A 12,093-nucleotide genomic window follows, 5' to 3' on the forward strand; every position below is an offset into this window, starting at 1 on the left:
AGACCATATCCCATTCCTTCAAAGTCATGATAGCTTGCAATTCTATAGAAAAAACTCACAAATTATAGTTTTTATCTGTTTTTTTCATCGTTGTTCTAATGAATTTATGGGACAGGAATTTTATTTTCGTAGGGCTTTTGAAAAGGATAGGTCTCTCTAAAGTGGCAATGTGCCCTTTAGAAAAACAAAAAATAAAGGCACAGTTTACTTGTGACTTGATAGAAATAAAGATCCCATGTTCTGGGAAACACTGCTAGCAAATATATGTCTGATGAATTTATAAATAAATACACATAGGTAAATGAAGCAGTATGTAAATGTGTAAAATTATGACCTGGAGTAGCTCTTAAACTAAATGACCAAACACAATACAGACACTGATATTTTTAATGGTATGAAGCTGAACGGGGTGGGGGGGTTTAGGTTGGATATCAGGAAGAAGTTTTTCACCCAGAGAGTGGTTGGACACTGGAACAGGCTCCCCAGGGAAGTGGCCCAGCACCAGCCTGTCAGAGTTCAAGAAGTGTTTGGACAATGCTCTCAGCACATTGTGTGACTCTTGGGGATGGTCCTGTGCAGGGTCAGGAGCTGGACTGGATGATCCTGATGGGTCCCTTCCAACTCAGCACATTCTGTGATCCTGTGTTTCTATGATTTAACTCTGATCAGTGCCCTAAATTTAAGGGTTTTTTTCACATCTTCAGAGGTTACTAAACAGTTCATGTCTGATGCCATTCAAGAAACATCCAGTTGAAGGACATCTGATTTGAGATTGCAGCCTACTCATCTTTCCTGTTCTACCAAATCCATAACGTAGCAAAGAACTCTATCATATGATTGGGCTGGGCTACAAACAAATTAAAATATCATAATGCACCAATTATATGAGTGACACATGCTAATAATTTCTTGTGCACAAAGCTAGACACATTTTTGCTTTCAGGTAAACACAAAAATAAAATCTAAATACCAAAACAACAGGCATCAACAACACATTAAAGTGTCATCAGAGAGATGGAGCTGAGCTCTACACAGCCTATTCTATGTCTTCCTGCCTTACTGTTCTGCTCAGATTTCTACAGTTGATACTAGAATGACTGATGAACCATAAAAATGATGTATGATATCTGTTTATGAAAATGAAATTATGACTAATCTTAGAATGCCTTGACAAACTTTCACATTCACATTGTTAAATATATTGAGCTCTGCAGTATTGGGGAATTGCAACCTTTGAGGTCAAGACAGATTCTTTTCAGCATATGTTTATCTGATTTGATATTTTTCTAAAAATTCTCAAAGTATCATGAGCTAGCTATGCTTCCGACACACAGAAGTTCAAAAAATAGTTAAATTCTTTGAAGACTGGAAAATATAAATCACTTTTTGAAAAAAACCCCAAGCCTTCTATCAAGTCACAATCACAAAATCAGGCATAAAACAAACAGGCTATGGGAATGCCTTCATTCTGGTCAAGGATATAAGGGTTAAATCCACATATTTGTAAGAGGATTGAGAAAACCTACTGGAAGCATGATCAACCCAAGGCCGCCACCACAGCTTTTTTTTGCCCTTGGCTTTCTCTTTGTCTGCATCTCCTAAAATAAAATATGTTCAAATATTAATTTTACAAAATGAGAAACATATTTCTTACACTGATTAATAATTTTAAATTTCTCTCAAAAGAGCTAAAATTTCCTGAGCATGTCAGATATCAGGTCTACTGAGTACATTTAATATTAAAATAATTCAAAACCATGACCACTAAGCAGAAGTACTCTGATTTATGCAATAGTTAAAACAGCATTCCACTCTAAAACAGCTAAAAAGTTGGGTTTTGTGTTTTAAAACATACTGTCAAAGTTGACTGTAATTTAAAGAGGAAAAAAATTTCTCTCCTCTCAAATCCCCTTATATTTCAGGCTCCAAAATTTTTTAAATCCTCTAAGTACTGATCCCAGGTCAATGCTGGAATTGTGGCACTAGATAAGTATGATTTTATCTATGTCCATGATTTTAAATAACATTTAAAAGCACACAAACATTTTGGTGACTGAAAAAAATCCAGAACAGCATTCAGCAAACATTTCTGGAAAAATGCTGGTGCTACCTATTTGTAAAACTGTGGTTTATAGATAATGACTTTTACCAAAACAAACCTCTGACTCTTTTCAGCTCTTTGCCAAGAGCCAGAAGTTAACCAAAATATCCCCAAAGCAAACCATTTTCTCTAAACCTTGTTATAGTACATAACACAGATTTTTTTTTTTTTTGGCTGAATCAAGCCCGAAACTGACACTCAGCTAACAATGTTGTTACATTCTGGTAGTTTTCAAGAAAAATGTATCACTTGTCCAACTAGCAGGTCTATCAGATCCTCATGCAAATATGGTACAGGAGTAGCTAATGGTACCTTCATCATCTTCTTCAGAAACCTTCCGAATCTCTGGCCCCTCTGAGGACTCCTGGTTCATGCTTAGCATCCTCTCTTTACCCTTCTTGTATTTTTGCTGCCTGGCTTTGATGCGATCCATTCTATCAAAAGGAAGAATCTTATTAGATTTACACCTTCACCCACCCTGGAAAACAAGCATTAAACACATGCATACACACACCCACCCACACCCACCCACTCACACACACACGTACGCACACAGATACTCTGCAACACTTCTAAGGGAAATATTCCACACTGCTGTTAGTCCTACCCTTAAACAGAAGGAGTTACGTTGCTCTGAAGGGGCTCGCTGGGAGGACCAAGCATAGGTGCTCACTCTGTGGTCAGTGAGAGCTGGATTTCCTGCTATCATGACTCCTTTACTTTCTCCCACTCAACTATCTTATTATGAAGCAATGAGAAAAAAAGGACTTCTACCTAATGCAGTGCTTTTCCTGAAACTTGCCACTCTGAACCAGGGATTTGGCTATTCCTGCACTGTTTGTATTACGTCTTCACCCGTTAAGATCATTTGTCTCAACGCACATCAGTGACAAATAGTGTCCCTTGGGGGTCCAGTGCTATTTTTACTGTCTGGGGATGAAGTGGGATGAAGTGTACCTTCAACAAGTTTGCAGATGACACCCAGCTGTGTGGTGCTGTTGTCACAGCTGAAGGATGGGATGCATTTCAGAGGTATCCGGACAAGCTCAAGAAGCTGGTGTACAGGATCCTCATGAAATTAAGACCAAATTCAAGGTGTTGCACCTGGGTCAGGGCAACTCCTGATATCAACACAGGTTGGGGCATGAACTGATTGAGAGCAGCCAGAGGGGTTCTGATGGATGAGAGGCTGGACATGAGCCTCAATAGGCACTCCCAGCCCGGGAACCCAGCTGTGTCCCAGGCTGCATCCAAACCAGAGTAGGCAGGAGGGTGAGGAAGGGGGTTCTGCCCCTCTGCTCTCATGAGACTCCACCCACAGAGCTGCAGCTAGCTCTGGGGTGCCCAGCACAGGAAGGATATGGACCTGTTGGAGAGAGTCCAGAGGAGGTCCAGAAAGATGATTAGATGATGAAGCACCTCTCCTATAAGGAAAGGTTGTGACAATTAGGGTTGTTCAGCCTGAAGAAAAGGCTCTGGAGAGATCTTATTGCGGCCATTCAGTACTTGGAGAGAGCTTATTGGAAAGATGGGGCCAAACTTTTTGCAGAGTCTGTTGTGAGGACAAGGGACGATGGTTTTAAACTGAAGGAGAATTGCTTTAGGTTAGCTACAAGGAAAATGCTTTTACAATAAGGGTGGTAAAACCTGAAGCAGGTTTCCCAGAGAGGTGGTGGAAGCTCCATCACTGAGCTTTGATGACCACACATTCAAGATCAGGCTGGATGGGGATCTGAGCAAATCAATCTCTTTGAAGATGTCCCTGCTCATTACAGGGGAGTTGAACTAGGTGACCTTTAGATTTTCCCTTCCAACTCAAACAATTCTATGATTATATGACTCTATATAGGTAGAAAATATGGTCTCTGCAATCTTTTGATCATTGTTCTGCTACGCAGGGTGGAAGAAACTGTTGTGAGTGTGCTTTGATGCTTGGTTAGGAAGCAGTTAGGGCTTTCCATGCATCAGGGTGGAGGAGCTTTGAAAGTTTTTTTTTTTGGAACTTTCTGCAGTTACCTAAAAAGCATATTGGCTGCATGCAAGAGAAACCGAAGTGACTTATGGGCTGTATAAAGAGAAAGGATCTCCATGCCACTTGAACTGAATGCAAGTATTTTCAGTGAAGGTAAACATATATTTTGCACTTAAACACTACAGGAGGAACCACAAATAAAACAGAAAGAGCAGTATTGCAACAATTTTTTCCAGGAATACAGATACACAGAACAAAATTCTAATAATGGTAAAGCATTTCTATAAAACAAAGTGCTGGATAAATATCAGAAGACAGTATTTCTATCAAAGAAAGTGCTAGATAACTATGAGCAATCAGTTAAATATATATATATATATATGCATAGAAATACGAATATATACACATATATATGCATTAAATACATACTGTCTTTTCAGTTGATCCATTGATTTTTTTTCCTCTTCAATTCTTGCCTTTACAGCCTTGACAATTGTAGCCTGAAAAAGCTCAGCACCCCTACATCAGAAATGGGACAAAAGAAAAGAAAAAGGAGAGGATATGTTAAATGTTTCTAAGTTTTCCTTATGGCAGCTAATCACAGAGAATTCTATGTTCCCCCTATACGTGACCTTATCTGCATCAAACAAAACTAACCCAGGGCCTGAAAGAAACAATCAATTGCTCTAAAATAATAACATCTTTACAGAGAATCATTTCAAGATCTGGGGCCAAATGTTGTGAACCCTTCTCAGCCTGTATGTTCGTCTAGCAGCTGCTCAAGAAATTCAGCTTCCAGTCCTCAAAACATAGAACACAAGTAGGTTCAAGGCTGAGGAAGAATTTCTTGCACATCCTCAGGATTTCTTTATAGTCATTTCAGCATTATAATCACCTCAATCTCCTGCCTCAGTCGTCCTGGAAGTTGTGAGCAAGGTCCACCTTTATCCAGGGCCATGGTGAGCACAGATTCAGCTTCACTTTTACCCTCTGAAAACTATGGTGCTTTCAATCTGACAATACAAACCCTTGAGCAAGTTTCTGGTGTGTCAAAAGAATATGGCTTTCTACCCTATTACATAAGAAATGTAATCAGGTAATTGATTTGAATGTTATGACCATTCTTCCTAATTTACACATGAACTCCTAAGGCTATTAAAAGAATCCAAAAGTCTCTCTCAAAGAAGTAGCCTATATCTAAAGCCTTCATTTTGTCAGGAATTCAGTAAGAAAAGCTATAATTTTAGAAGTCCACTCTTTCATTCTGGATGCACATTTCCCTATATAGGACGTATTTTGATACTCATGATTTTGCTTTATGCTGTTTTCACTGTGAACCCAGCACACCAAAAGAGGTACAAAAAGAGTACAAAAATGCTATTATCCAGCATAATTGGACATCAGCACTGAAACTCAATCCAGAACAAAAGCCTAATGCAATGTGGGGTGGAGGTGTAGGTCTTTTGGTAGTCCTCTTTACAGTGCTGAATTTTGTTTATTATAGGGAGCTAAACATGTCCCCTTCTTAAAATGATCCCTGGAAGAGGAAGATAAAACCACTTCATTTCATTACATGCAAGCCAAATTTTGCCCTGAAACACAGTCAGAAATCAATGTCTGTATGTCTTTTGAGAAAAAAAAAAGCCACAATACATTTATTCCAATATTAACAAAAGTAATTTCTTGGAAAGCTTATGGAAATTAAAACCAGTATTTCATTCCTCATCTGCCTTCATTTTATAAACCAGAAGAATGTTTGTGTTAGTGATGGCTATGAGTGAATGCTTGTGGTGTAACAGGCCCAATGAGGTTAACACTTCTTTGCCAAACCTAGTCAGTGTTCAGTGATGTGACACTTCCCAAAAGTGCTCCCTTTTCTTCCCAAGCCAGATGTAAGAACTTTCCCATCTTCCTCCTCTTGCAACATTCATTGCGACAGGATTTCTAAGGACAATTGTCCCAAACAGGCTCTGACAGCAGAATGTTTTCCTTCCAAGACTTAGAAACTGTGGCATTCTCTCTCATGCATATCAATGTTGAGAGAATGCTGTAACACACTTTCAGAGCTTTTAATAGGAGTAGCAGATGATATTTGGTAGAAAGAATGGTTTAATTTCTATTAGATTCTCAATTAATTTGTTTTCTTGTGTCAAAGCTGGGTTTTTAATTATGAATTTAGCACAGATTGTTTAAATCAATGTTAAAGGACTGTTTTGGTACTACCTATTGTAAACAGTTAAGTACTGCCACCATGAGAGATTTGAGCTGTTTAATTTAATTTCTTTTAAATTTTCTGTTACCTTGATGCTAATATCTGAGAAGCTTTTATATCTGCAACCACATGAAGGAAGTAGTAACTCATGAAGACTCTTCTTTGCAGCAACAGGAAAGCAAAACATATACTGTCCCAAATGATTCCTGCTTCTCCACTGGGCAGTTTACAATCTAGATTGCTCGTTGCTGGAAAAAGACACCATCAGTGTAAAGAATTCTTTCATAATGTTTAATCAATTAAATAATCCTAGCCTTTAAAATTATTTGAATTATTTTAGATTTTTCTAAAGAAAATTGTCATGCATTTCCATTTGAGGTATACCATAATTTCTTTTACAACAAACTGAAAAGTTTCAAACAATGTGATGTCCCATGTGCTACTGTACCACAAGTGAGAATTCATCAGAAGTGAACCATTTGCATAAAAATTCACCCTACTTTAGTAAGTACTTGAAAACAAAGAATGGAAAAGGCATAATTTTTGTTATACTGAATTATTTGATTTCAGTGTTTCCTAAAATGGCATATATAAATTTTTTGTTCTCTTCTCTTCAAAGTGACTTTTTCTCTCATTTTTTAATTAAGAACACTATCAACAGGAGAAACAGGTGGTTTATTTTTGTCAAAATGACTTTTTGACTGCCACCATCTAATATTTTTATTTTTCCTCTCCACAACTCAGTTCAATGCTCCTTTCCATTGCATAAAAGAAGAAATATTTGAAACTAAAAAACTGCTTCCTTTGGAGTAGGAGGAGACAGGCAGAGAGGAAATCCCATTCCTCCTACCCCTAGATTTTGGCTTGGGCTATTTCTTTATTTCTTTATTCTCTGTAAGATAGTTCTCTTGAGGATATTAAAAAATTAAAACTGGGTTTTGTGGAGCTGGACTATAAACTCCATGGCCTATGCTGCCCTATAGAAGGCAGTAGAAAGATTCTAGGGACAGGTTCTGGCTCAAAGCTGGCTTTTCAAGCAAGCAAGCAATCTAATAGCTCTGGAAGGTCAAACTCCAAGAGCTTCAAAGACTACTGTGCCCAAACCCTGGAGGGGGGGTTTGAAAACCTGTGCCTAAGTTTCTGTTGCTGCCCAAAATGTTTTGAATAACACAAGAATTCCTGGACACCTTTAATCCCATGAATTTGCATCTTCGTATTTACTTTCTTTTCCCGTATTCCACACTTACCTATTAGGACCAATCATGATGACCAGAATTCAGAATTTTGCTGCAGACTCACTAGGCTGAAACAGCTCTTTAAATTCAGGAAAAAATCAAACCAAACCCAAAAAACACACACAAAAAAAAAAAAAAAAAAAAAAAAAAAAAAAAAACCAAAAACGCCTGCAGGTGTTTTCAAACTGTTAATCCAGGGTGTCAGGACAAAGTGGAGACAAATTAATAGCTCACTAGAGATGTGAAGGGTTTTGCTCTCCATACTTCATTCATCCCTTCTCTCACCTCCATCCACAGACATTATTCACTCCATTCCTTTTATCACTACATGAGAATAGCCACAAGGAAAAAAATGCCTAAACTCTCTATGCATGCATAAACATTACCACGTTCATGCCATTTCAGGGAGCTGAAGTGGTTTGAACCACTGAACCCTGGTACACAGGGAGGAGTGGGAGCCCACACTGCACACGGGGCATGCAGCTGGGAAAAAGTGCCCTATCCATGCAGTGATGATGAGCTGACCTTTTAGCTCAAGATGTACAGTAAACCAGAGTATCACATCACCTGAATATACGGGAAAATGTGTTAAGTGCCAGTATCTGTGAATTGTTCATTTACAGCAAATGCTGGCTGTGGGTGGATGTATGGGGATGGTGGTACTTTTCTCTGTATATGTGTCCCCCTTGTTTCTGTGAAATATTTTCAATATTCTGTGTTGCTAATCAATATAGGTCCAAGATTTTTCAAAAGGTAATATATCAAGGGAAGGCACAACACAAATATGGTAGAAGATTTTAAGGTGATTCTTTATTTACGGAAAATTATGGAGAAAAGTAAGCTGTACTTACGAATATGGTAGCCTTTAACTGTACAAGCCAGACTAAATGCCTGAATCACCCAACAACTCTTCTCAATTAATGATTCAATGTAGCCACATGCTCCTATCTGCAAAGTAAAAGGGCAGTTTCATAAACAAGACATAGCAGTAATAAGGATAAGAAAAATTGCATCTTTCTACATTACATGAGAAATAATACAGCTAAGCGGAGTCAAATTATTCTCATTACTAAAAGAGCTTGGAAGAAAAAGTGGCTTTATCAGTGACACACAAACTAGTCTTAGACAGTTTTTGATTTTTTGATTATTAGTGAGATAGGAGGTATGTGGGGCTTGTTTGTGTTTTTGCACAGAAAGGGGCACATCTGGCATACGATGCAATGTGACAACTAAGCAAATTTTATAAATCACTGACTTAATCTTGCAAACATACATGGACAAATTTAAGACACATGTAGCTCCACTGAATTCCCAAGCATAAAATGAAGCACATGTGTAAGCATTTAGAACATTTGCAAATTCAAACCACACATAAATCAATTTTATTTCAGCGTAGTGACTTAACTAAATGTAAAAAGAAAAATGTCCGTTCTTTGCAGTCCAGCACTAAAACTGTTCAAAGTTAAAAAGCAACTGCCAGGAATAAATCTAAATTTATCTTTCAAAAAGATTGAAATTACTGGCTTGTCTTAATCACCTGTCAGTACCACTGCAATACATATAGAAGAGTTAATTAATGCAAGAAAAATCTTTCATATTTTGCAGAAGAATTTGACATTTAATTATCAAATACATCTGTTTCCACCTAAATTTCACACTAGTTCTAAAGGAAACAGGAATGGAGTTAGTTTGTAACTTTGTAGTCCACCTCACTAATTACATTACATCACACAACTACATCTTGTATTAGTTTGAAAATTCTTTATTTAAATAAATTTTCTAATTAAATGTGCACTAGTTATCAACAGTATGACTAATTTACACTTCTTACTCATTTTTCACTCCACTTTTCATGAGACTTCTAAGGAGAGACTTCATTAGGCAAAGAGACCAGAACCTGGCCCTTTGAAAGTAGCTTGTGAGCTTTTACAAAGCTCAACTGAGCATATGGGTGCACATTTTCCTATGATGGATATGCACTGCCATTCCCTAGCAATGCTGAATTGAAATGGAGACTGCTTTGTGCTTGCAGAAGGCTGTAGTCCTGAAAAAGGATTTTTAATGACCACTCAACACACTGTGCACACTTCCAATGAAACAGAGGGCAGAGGAAAGGCAGCAGCTCCCTACCGACAGGATATTCTTCATGGTGATCACGAAGACGTTGTAGGCAATCAGCCAGTCCCAGTAACGCAGAATGCTCCTAATGGGCTTCAGCAACAGGTCTCCACCAAAGAGAAGGAAATAGAAGCAGGCCACCAAGTAGCCCATACAGAATATGCTGATCCTTGTGGTTCCCGTGATGAAGATTATGGTAAGCACAAACCAGAAGAGGTAACTAAATATTATCACCTTATACATGTCTAAGTAGGACCTACAAGTAAAATAAGGAGAAAAAGTTACCATTTTTTTCCTGAGGGCAATGTTATCTTTCCTCTTTCTGCACTACTGGCTGACACTCGTGCCGAGGTCTTCTGGGCATTCCCACACTTCAATATTTGTGCAGGCACTCACCCCTAACACCAAAGTCAGGGGGTTTGGTTCATGCACAGGTCTGCCTAGCTCATATATTTCACTCCAGCTCCTTCCTGTGTGTAAGCACCTTGCTATACCTGGTCAAGGTGCCGTGCTTGCTACAGGATCAAGCCTTGTATCATGGAAGGGAGAAAACCCATTCTCAACAAAATTCATGGTAGAGGGATATTATCTGCAATGCCATATATGAGATCTAAAGGCTGTCTGAGGATCATCTTTCAAGAAGTCTGAGAAATAGTATAGCAAATCTATTTTAAAAAGCCAACTACAGTACACCACTGCAAACAATTCCATATTTATTGATGACTTCTAGGGAGTTCACCCTGGTCAAAAGAGTAATTTTCATAAACAGCTGCTAAAATTATCTTTCTCTAATGGAGATCAACTGCAAAAGTTTTGAGGGGCAAAAAGTTTCTACGAAACAGAAATGTGACAGAATTTACTGAAACATTTTCCATGAAGCTCTGAGAAAGAGATATCTGAAATCAGCCTGGCCCACAGTGGGAAAGAGAGAGAAACAATTTGGTGTTTTCAGATTCCTTAAAATGTTGACTTAATATTGACTCAGTGAGCTTTCACACAAGAATATCTGCCAAAGGCAATACCAAATACTACATATAGCTAAACACTGCAAAACCAACTAATTCTTAGTTTCCTCCCATTTATAATGTTTTGATTCCAAATCTAACTGTGTTTTCAGAGTCTGTTCACCCAGGCTGTGTAACTACATTTGTCAGGAAACCAGGCAGGGAGACAGAGCTATAGGAGTGCACATATACCTAAGCCAAACCATGTAAGGAGCAAATTAACTAAATGCACTGTATGAAGCCACATAAAAAGGCCCCTGCTGCTTGATGTTCTCAGGCTCAGAACTTTCTAGGAGTATGTATTTATAGTCTTACATTTATAGGCCTGTATTACACATTTTACCAGAGAGGCTTTTAATGAAAGGTAAAAAGAAAGCTCCTTTATGTTTATTTCCTGCAAATGTTTAAGAAATTTGTGAACTACTGCCTGTGAAATCTAAAAATATCATGACTTTGGGGATGTTACTGGGTTCTGGGTGATAAAACATTAACAAAGAATCAATATGCCCTGGGACAATAAAGAAGACATCAATTGAAGAGGTCTTTATTAACTGGATGTGCACTAGAAATGGTGCTCTCATTCTTTCTTCAGAAAATAATATTCTGTCTGATAGTCCTTTAATAATAATTATTGGTGTGTGGGATGGCTAGGAAGAGATCACTTTCCTGACACTGCTCCATTTCAAAAGGCTTGTCCTTTGCTACCAACAAAATGCATCAGCATATTTTGAGAAAAGCCCAAAATAGAATCAAATTGATGCAAAAAACAGCAATGTGTTAATACTCTTCAGTAAAAATGAACTCTGACTCTTAGAGACAACCAGGACTGTCTGAATCCAAACTTCCCAACATATACATGTGGCATTTCCTTCAGTCATAATCAGCAGCAGGTATCACTCTTAGATTATAACTTCTGGAAATTAGAGAGAATATGAAAAGGAAGACAATAATCTAACTATTTTTTGCTATAATGGTAGCCATTTGCTACATTTTAACAGTCATCTAAAATATTAAATCACCTATTCTTCTTATATCCAAAATATACACTAAATATAATAGCCTTGGGCATCTCTAAACCAACCAAACAACAAAACTGCATGTAACAAAAAAATTCTCAGAAGGGAGGAGGCACTACAACTGTGTCAAGTGACAAATGATGTAGTCCTTAAAGATGGAAAGCATTCTGACTTTTATAGCTGTGCAGTTACAAGCAAATCCAACAATAAAAATGACTCCCAAGAATTCATCTTGGAGTGGACATCTCAAAAAAATGGTGTTTGAACACGCCAGCCAAAGCACACCTGAACAATGAAGACCACCAACCATCCAAGGTACTTCTGTGCTATCCCAAGAAGGTTGTCACATTGAACACAATGGAGAGAGCCACTCACATTGCTTCAGGTAGATAAAAATTTTCCTCTAATCATGTTTCTTTCAGTTACAATATGTAA

General features: G+C 37.9%; 1 protein-coding gene across 12 annotated transcripts in view; it reads right to left on the bottom strand.

Annotated features, from left to right (window-relative positions):
* PIEZO2 (piezo type mechanosensitive ion channel component 2) overlaps window positions 1–12,093 on the bottom strand; it is a 287,266-nt gene that overhangs the window by 43,800 nt on the left and 231,373 nt on the right. For 10 of the 12 annotated variants that reach the window (XM_068192503.1, XM_068192518.1, XM_068192513.1 and 7 more), the window contains 6 exons: window positions 9,651–9,894; window positions 8,372–8,468; window positions 6,374–6,533; window positions 4,503–4,592; window positions 2,414–2,535; window positions 1,527–1,598 (listed from right to left, as the gene is read on the bottom strand). In XM_068192503.1, coding sequence (XP_068048604.1) covers window positions 1,527–1,598; window positions 2,414–2,535; window positions 4,503–4,592; window positions 6,374–6,533; window positions 8,372–8,468; window positions 9,651–9,894 — 785 coding nt within the window. The remainder of the gene's footprint in view (window positions 1–1,526; window positions 1,599–2,413; window positions 2,536–4,502; window positions 4,593–6,373; window positions 6,534–8,371; window positions 8,469–9,650; window positions 9,895–12,093) is intronic. The other 2 variants (XM_068192526.1, XM_068192566.1) reach the window with 1 other exon arrangement.

This window comes from Anomalospiza imberbis, chromosome 1 (assembly GCF_031753505.1).
Source record: "Anomalospiza imberbis isolate Cuckoo-Finch-1a 21T00152 chromosome 1, ASM3175350v1, whole genome shotgun sequence".
In the NCBI taxonomy this organism is placed as follows: domain Eukaryota; kingdom Metazoa; phylum Chordata; class Aves; order Passeriformes; family Viduidae; genus Anomalospiza; species Anomalospiza imberbis.